The 8,216-nt window shown below is 36.9% G+C and overlaps 2 protein-coding genes across 2 annotated transcripts; both read right to left on the bottom strand.

Annotated features, from left to right (window-relative positions):
- Positions 1-3,276: 3,276 nt before the first annotated feature.
- On the bottom strand, positions 3,277-5,557 carry LOC128194992 (uncharacterized). Its single transcript, XM_052871707.1, has 7 exons — positions 5,353-5,557; positions 5,058-5,130; positions 4,859-4,985; positions 4,502-4,780; positions 4,306-4,410; positions 4,200-4,226; positions 3,277-3,396 (listed from the first exon to the last, which is right to left on the bottom strand). The coding sequence occupies exons 1-7, from the start codon at positions 5,555-5,557 to the stop codon at positions 3,277-3,279; spliced, it is 936 nt and encodes a 311-aa protein (XP_052727667.1).
- Positions 5,558-5,616: 59 nt separating this feature from the next.
- Positions 5,617-6,862, bottom strand: LOC128193672 (uncharacterized). The gene is made up of 3 exons (XM_052867741.1): positions 6,760-6,862; positions 6,603-6,687; positions 5,617-6,527 (listed from the first exon to the last, which is right to left on the bottom strand). The coding sequence occupies exon 3, from the start codon at positions 6,465-6,467 to the stop codon at positions 5,724-5,726; it is 744 nt and encodes a 247-aa protein (XP_052723701.1). The 5' UTR covers positions 6,468-6,527; positions 6,603-6,687; positions 6,760-6,862; the 3' UTR covers positions 5,617-5,723.
- Positions 6,863-8,216: the final 1,354 nt, after the last annotated feature.

Genomic DNA, 8,216 nt, shown 5'->3' with positions numbered 1-8,216 from the left:
CTTGCGACGATAGCCGGCAACGCGTGCAAGCTATACTATTAACTAAGATGGGTCATTAGTTTGAATTGTGTCAACTTGTTTGTCGTGTTCATGATTGCATTTATCCAAAACCAGACCACTACTATAAAGTGTCAAACCTTAAATGATCGTGGGATCTCTCAAGTTTATAAAATGAAAACTGTAAAGGATATAGTCCATACAAATATATATGATTTTGTAATTCAGAAATGTTGAAAATATAAATGTAGCAAAAGAGTACACACTGATATGATAGAAAATTGCATGGTGTACAGTTAATTTTGAAGTGCTTATATATTGATCCATTAACACATTGTTTAAGCTATGATTAATTAATATAGAGTAAAGGTTGGCTAGGTTAAAAATATAAGGCGACTTAAAATTTTCAAATTCTAATTAAAAACAAGATAAATAGTTAAAATATTGATGTTTATACTCTTATTTAACTTTTAATATATTGGATTTTTAATAGGTTTTTATACTTTAATACAATATTTTAATTAAGATTTGTTATATTGGTTTATTGAGCATAAAATACAAAAACATGATAAAAATATCCTTTTAGTTGCATAAATGTTCTTTGGATATTTTGATGTGTGTTAGTGTAACTGCAGCTAAGTTGAGTTCCTAGAGATGTGAAAATAAATTGGTTAGAGTGTCAGGCACCTTAAAGATAAATTGAAAAATAGCAAATTATCAAGACCACATGAAGTCAATCCAAGCATAGCATGAAAAAGTGAAGAAATTTGACTAACCCAATAAAAGGGAACAGGCAATAAAAAAATGGATCTTGCGCCTCTATTTTTTCTACTAAAATAGATTTGATAATTGATAAATGTTTATGATTTAAGATAATTTGGGAAAAATATATCTTAAGATATTTTATATGATATTGTTAAATAATTGTCTTATTTAATTGCATCAATAAATATCAAAAGATAATATTTTTCAAATATTTTTTAATCTAGCAAATATCTTCTCAAATATTTTTACATCTCCACAACAATCAAATATATCTTGAAGATATTGGATTATTTAGAAGATAATTGGAGGAAATTACATTATCATAAAGAAGATTACAATAATAGAAAAGTATGAAACAAAGCCTAATCCAATTTCTATATGAAGAGACTTAGGAAAACACATAAGGAGAGCTTAGGAACCCTTTGGAGGTTTCATTCTCTCTATCTTCTCTCATGTTCCCCCCCTTTCTTCTTCTGTTTTCATGTTATTTCTTCATTCCATGGAGTGTTGAGCCTTTGGTGTTGATTTTTCTGTGATTTCTTAATTGGATTCTGAGGTTAGATGAATAAATTTGTTTGTTCTTTTTTATTCTTGTTAGTTTTATCTGTCTTTTGCTTCTTAATCAACTAAAAGTAATGATTTTTACATTATAACAAGTTAGAATGGTGTTAAATATCAATCATATAAATCCAATGCTTTTTATTTTTATTTGAAAATTTACTTTAATGAAAGTTAAAAACTTTCATATGATTGAATGAGTTTTTGTTAATAATTGAGAATGTACTTTGATTAGTGGTAAAAAATTTAACAAGAATTAATCAAGAATGTACTTTGGTTAATTAACTTTTTACTTGATATAAGAGGTAAAAGAAAAGACATGTTAGGCATAGTAATATTTAATTGAGATTGTACTTTGCTTAAATTTATTATGAATAATCTATATAGTTCTTGCTTTTAATTGAGAATGTACTTTGGTCAAGAGTGAGAATGCCAACAAATTAATTGAGAATTTACATTGATTAATTTGAAATCTAAGACAATATTAATTCAACAATAATCTTTAGATAACCAATGATGAATCTTATTTTGAAAAAAACAGTGAAATCAACCTATTTTCTTTATCATTATTTTTATTTTTAAAATTTTTTATAAATTTATTTCTCTCTATCTTTTGTTATTTTGTTCTTTAATCATTTATTGATATTTATCTTTTTTATTGTAATTGTTTTACTAATCCTTTTGTATAGTTTTTATAAGAACTAATTTGTTAAGAATCAATTCCGTATTCATTAGAAGACGACTTAGGGTTGAATTTATCCTTTCCATTTTGTTGGCTACTATCTTAACAATACTGAAGTTGTCATAGTTTAGTAGTATTAATTTGAAAAAGCAACAACAACGTATCAAAGATTTATAAAACTATTTATTTAAAATATTGGGTTAATGTTGGGTAGTTTGGTGTGCGGTTGGATGGTTGCAGAGAGGAGAGGGTTGCCTCTATTGGTATGGCTTCTTCTTTTATTGTCATAGGCTAGGCTAGTTTACGTGCACTATCTTTTGAAGCTGATGAGAATTTCATTATCAAATGATATGTAGACCCTATAATGTCAAAGGTGTTCAAAGAAGGTCTCTTCATCGTATTTTATATGAGGTGTTAGCATTCACTATGAGATACTAGATTTGCATTGTTCTGGTCATCTTTCCTTCACCAAACTTAGTATAAAGGTCGATATATTTGGTATCCATTCTTTCTCCAAAAAATTCCACAATCTATTCAGAGTACGACTATATCTTCTTTTTCAAGATCTTCAACCTTTTGAATGTATTTTAGTACAACATGTCCACTAAACTTCCTTGATCAACCAAAGTTTTCATAACTACAAAATTCTCAATTTTCATGGTGATTACCATGGGATCATCATGTTATGGATTTTACCTTGGTCTCCAAGTTAGAGTATTAGGGTTTTGTTTCTACCATTTGGAGACATCTTTAAGGTTACCTAAGCTTATAAATAAATTTGTCTCCCCCCATGTAAATTCACCTTTGACTTTAGTATTTGTAGAGATTGTTGATAGGGGGAGCACTGGTTTAGCTGAACCCACAATCTTAGTAATATCTGAGTTTTTGATGATGACAACACATAATTAAAAACACATGTGTATTTTGTGTTACATGTTCCATGCTTACATGTTATATAAGTATACACTACAAAAAAGTAGGGCATTACCGAAGGTCAGAAGCCCTCGGAAATTGCCAAAAGCCGTCGATAATGGATGTTTACCGAAGGCCTTTCGACGGCCAAAAATCCTTCGGTAAATCCCTTGTCGCTAACCATTACCGAGGGCTTTCGGCCTTCGGTAATTACCGAGGGCCAGAAGCCTTCGGTAATTACCGAAGGGCGAAAGCCTTCGGTAAATACCGAAGGGCGAAAGCCTTCGGTAATTACCGAAGGCCGAAAGCCTTCGGTAATTACCGAAGGGCAGAAGCCCTCGGTAATGAGCATTCGAGGGTATTTACCGAAGGGCGGAAGCCTTCGGTAATGGGCAGACGAGGGCATTTACCGAAGGGCAAAAGCCTTCGGTAAAATGTAGAGCAGGTTTCAGAGAAATGGTTTTCCCTCTGCAACCCAGACCCTGTATAACAAATTTCATTTACAAACAGACCTGCATAACAGTTTTCAAACACATACAAACATGCATAATGTGCATCTCAAAGATCCAATCAATGATCAATATCCAAGGCACATCAAATAATCCACAGGACATTCATTAATGTATAAATAATGTATTTATAGTTCAAACATAAAACAATGTAACACAAGGATGTTGTAACATCCAAAGTCTGTAAGTACATCTAACATTGAAATGATATCAACTCAAAATGTTCTAATATCCAAATGTTTGTCTAACAAGTAATAAGAAAATGAAACCTAATAATGTACATAACTATCATCAGAATGATTTTCATCATCCTGCTCCTCTATTGATGGCTGGACTGGTGTGGGTTGGACTGATGAGGGTTGGACTGATGAGGGTTGGACTGAAGTGGGCTGCTGAGTGGCAGCAGGTGATGAGGACGGTCGTGATTGGGTGGGAGGGATATTTTGTACGTCCTGTGAGGTTTGAGGCAAGACAGTCATGACCAGGGCCTTAAGATTTGTAAACTCTGCTCTGAGATCAGTGAGCTCCTGGTCACGTTGATGGAGTTCCTGCCTGAGTTGAAGAACCTCGTCAGGAGTACTGGTGGAAGAAGAAGGCTGGTGCTTCAGAGTACCTCCTCTGGATGCTGTATAGTTTGCAGCAAGCTGTCCCGCACCATACACTCGTCCCTTTTTCTTCCCACCAACGGTGTCGATCCAGCACTGCGTCCTACGGATGTCATCATCTGCATTACTAGTAGCATCCGGTGTAGGAGCTGACTCATGTTCAGATCTAACCTGTGAAAGTCTTGTAGAAAAGTCTTCCTGTTGAAACATTAAAAGCAATGTCAGGGAACGATAGTATAACATAAATGAACAATTAATAATAGTGTTGTTTGCTTACATGAGTCTTCCGAGATCTTTCATCAACAAATTGATTAGTTCCCTTTCGAACATGAGTCTGTGCAAAGACCTCATCAACATGGACCGCCCGTCCTAGAGCCTGTGCCTGTAACATAATTAAGAATTACAAGCGTACATATGAAATACAATATACATAACTTATTGAAGAAAGAAAAAGTTATGTAATGAGATTATACCATACGAATGGCATGCTCATGAATGGTGATCGACCCACCAGTATGCAGGGTGCCACCCCTTTCAGACGCTCTGTTCCGCTGGGCTTTGGCACACTTATTGCGGAACTCTACTGTATTCCAATGGGCCAGTAAAGAGTTCCAAATGTGCTCACCCAGCCAGTTAGGGCGCTGTCCTGCAATCCGGGCATCCCTAAACATCTCTGACAGCCGATGAGATGCTTTCATGTGGAAATTTCTGTGTATCTGAGTTTCATGTTCAGGTTTCCACTGCACCTTCATCTGTAACATTAAAGAGCACAAACATTGATTACAGAACATACTAAAATAAGACGGACATTAGTGTAATAGATTGCTCACCTGAAAGCGCTGCCAGAATGGCTTTCTGTCGTCATGAGGTATTGCTCCCCAAGTAGGCCATGGAGTTAAAAACTGTTGCTTTATTGAACGTGTGATGGCCTGGGAAGCAACCCTAGATGGAATAAACCTGCATAACAAAACTCATTTCAATTACAATATGGTTTAAACATCAAATGATATCAACAGATTATAAACTTACCCTTTACCATAGGGCTCAATCCATGGTCGATCATGGAGCGGCGGGTCAAGATCTTCAGCATCACCACTTGAATCTGGATCACCAAGTGGTGTGACAGTCTCAGAAGGAGGTACAGAAGATGAGGAAGGTATAGAAGTAGGGTCAGGGAGAGGAGTGGGGGTAATAACAATAGGGGGAGGAGTGGGGGCGGCAATAAGAGGAGGAGGAAGAGGGTCTGCTGCAGGGGTTGTAGAAGGGTGTGCTGCAGGAGGAGGAGAAGGGTCTACTGCAGTGGTAGTAGAAGGGTGTACTGCACGAGGAGGAGGAGTAGGGTCTACTGCTGGTGTAGGAGTCTGTATACTAGGGGTAGGAGGAGGCCCCACAGATGATGAACTACCGGGAGCAGGGGTAGGTAGTCTAGCAGGCACCCTAAGTACATACTTTGGTGCCTGCCGTTTCCTCTTTGTAGGCCTTGCTACCCCTTTTCCTTTATCATGACGCTCTGTACCTTGTCTTGTCATTACTGCATTGAAATGGTTACAAACAAAGCGAATAAATATAAATAAATAAAGAAGGATGAATTGTTTTCAAAGTCAATGTACAAGTAATTGCATACAACTTAAAGATGGTATTTTAGATAATGGTAATGAAATGATAGTCCAATTTGCTACAATAGATGTTCAACATTCAATCATCGTCATCATGATCATCATCTTCATCTTCATCTTCATCTTCATCATCGTCTTCTTCTGCTTGTTCTTCTTCTTCATCGTCATCATCATCATCTTCTTCTTCTTCTTGTTCTTCTTCATCTTCTTCCTCTTCTTCTTGTTCTTCTTCTTCTTCTTCCTCTTGTTCTTCATCACCTTGTACTGTTGCTTCTAATTCATCTCCATCACCATCAGGGTCGACCAATGCGGTTATACGTTCAACTTCGATAATTTCTCGTGGTTGTGACATTTGGTCAAGTTGGTAGGCTACATCTTCCTCAACTTCATTTGAGTCTATGCGACCTCTAGGCTTCGTTTGTATTGCTACGGCCCAACCACGCTTGTCAATATTGCGAAATGGTGGATATGGCACATAATAAACCTGTCTCACATTAGATGGTAGAATGAAAGGATCAAAAGGCCCATATCTTAATCTCTGGTTCAGTTCGACAATATTAAAGCGTGGATCGACTCTAGTACCAGCTCTAGAAGGATCAAACCATTCACAATAGAAGAGTACCACTCTGTTTGGAGAAGTAGTGCTGTTGTACTCTAACTCATATATTTTATGAATGATGCCGTAGAAATCATCATAAGACCCCTCTGTTAGGCCCTTGACATACACACCACAATTTGATGTTTTCTTTCCTTTAGACCATTCATGTGTATGGAATTTGTAACCATTGATGAAGTAAGTGTGCCATTCTTTGACACATCTCATTGGCCAATTGGAGAGATGTCTTAACTCTTGAACCGTGGGAGTTAATGCCTGATTAAAAACCTACAAAGGTAGTAACAAAATTATAAAAGCAATAGTCAAATTAACCTTGCTCTAAACGTAGGAAAAACTACGGACCTGATTTCTAAACCAATGCGGAAACTCTGAGTGTATTCTAGCAGAAGTATTTCCTTCTGCGACTTGCTCAGCCACAACAAATGAGCTGGTACAAATGAAATTCATTAGTGTATAACAATTAAACCGTTTGAAAGATTAAAGATGGATGATGACATACTCAAGGTACGGCTTTACTTCACTGCAATTGATCAAGACATGGACATGAGCAGAGTTGAATTCAGCATCAGTTAACCAGTGAGTGAATTCTTTCCCTGCGTGACGGCCTGATTATCGGAAAACTGATAATGCACCTTCACGTGGTTCAACTTGCCATTGCATTTCATTTCTGACATGAGTGGGAGACAACATGAAGTTCTTGAAATAATGTGAACAAAAATAAGTTGTCTCTCTGTGCAAGTAAGCTGCACAAATTGACCCTTCCACTCTAGCTTTATTTTTAACTGAGCGTTTGGATTCTCCCATAAACCTTTCAAAGGGATACATCCACCTGTACTGCACGGGTCCCCCAAGCCAAGCTTCATATGCAAGATGAATTGGAATGTGCTCCATTGAATCAAAGAATGCAGGAGGGAATATTCTTTCCAATTTGCAGAGAATAATCAGGATATTTTCATCCATCTTTTTAAGGGAATCTTCCTTCAGTGTCGTGCAACACAAATCTTTGAAGAAGTTACTGATTTCTATCAGTGGATGTAACACGTGCATTGGCAAACAACTGAACGCAAGAGGGATGAAAGTCTCCATGAATACATGACAATCATGACTCTTCAACCCTTGAATAGTACCGTTCTGAACATTGGCACATCTGGACAAGTTAGAAGCATATCCATCTGGCATTCTAAGCTCCTTGATCCATCCACACACTATTCTTGTCTCGTCTTTTGACATGGTGTAATTTGCTTTTGGTTTAAATAATCGGCCGTTACCTTGTGCCTTCAACTCTAAGTCTTTTCGTCCACAATACAAAGGTAAATCTTTTCTTGCTTTCTCATTATCTTTTGTCTTACCTTTAACATCCATGACTGTGTTGAAGACATTGTCAAAGAAATTTTTTTCTGTGTGCATGACATCGATGTTGTGTCTTAGCAAGTTGTCCTTCCAATAGGGAAGTTCCCAGAATATGCTTCTTTTAGTCCAATTATGCCATTCCCCAAACCCTTCTAGCCTATTCTGACCAGATTCAGTCACTTTTGGATAGTCTTTCACTCTTCTCCACACGTGTGATCCAGTCAACTTTGGCGGGGGCATATCCGTTTCAACTTGTCCTTTTCGAAATGCCTTTTTGTTTCTTCTAAAGGGGTGATCAATGGGCAAGAACCGTCGATGGCAGTCAAACCAACTACTTTTCCGGCCATGACTCAATTGGAATGACTTTGTATGTTCCATGCAATGTGGACAAGCTAATCGACCATGTGTGCTCCAACCAGATAACATGCCGTACGCTGGGAAGTCATTAATAGTCCACATCAAGGCTGCCCTCATAAGGAAATTTTGCCTCTTGAAACGTCATACGTCCAAACACCATTCCATAACTTCTTCAAATCATCAATCAAAGGCTCCAAGTAAACATCAATCAATGATTTGGGATTAGATGGACCTGGTATTATACACGAT

Source organism: Vigna angularis, chromosome 1 (assembly GCF_016808095.1).
Source record: "Vigna angularis cultivar LongXiaoDou No.4 chromosome 1, ASM1680809v1, whole genome shotgun sequence".
Classification (NCBI taxonomy): domain Eukaryota; kingdom Viridiplantae; phylum Streptophyta; class Magnoliopsida; order Fabales; family Fabaceae; genus Vigna; species Vigna angularis.
This window is presented reverse-complemented; position numbering and strand designations above follow the sequence as displayed.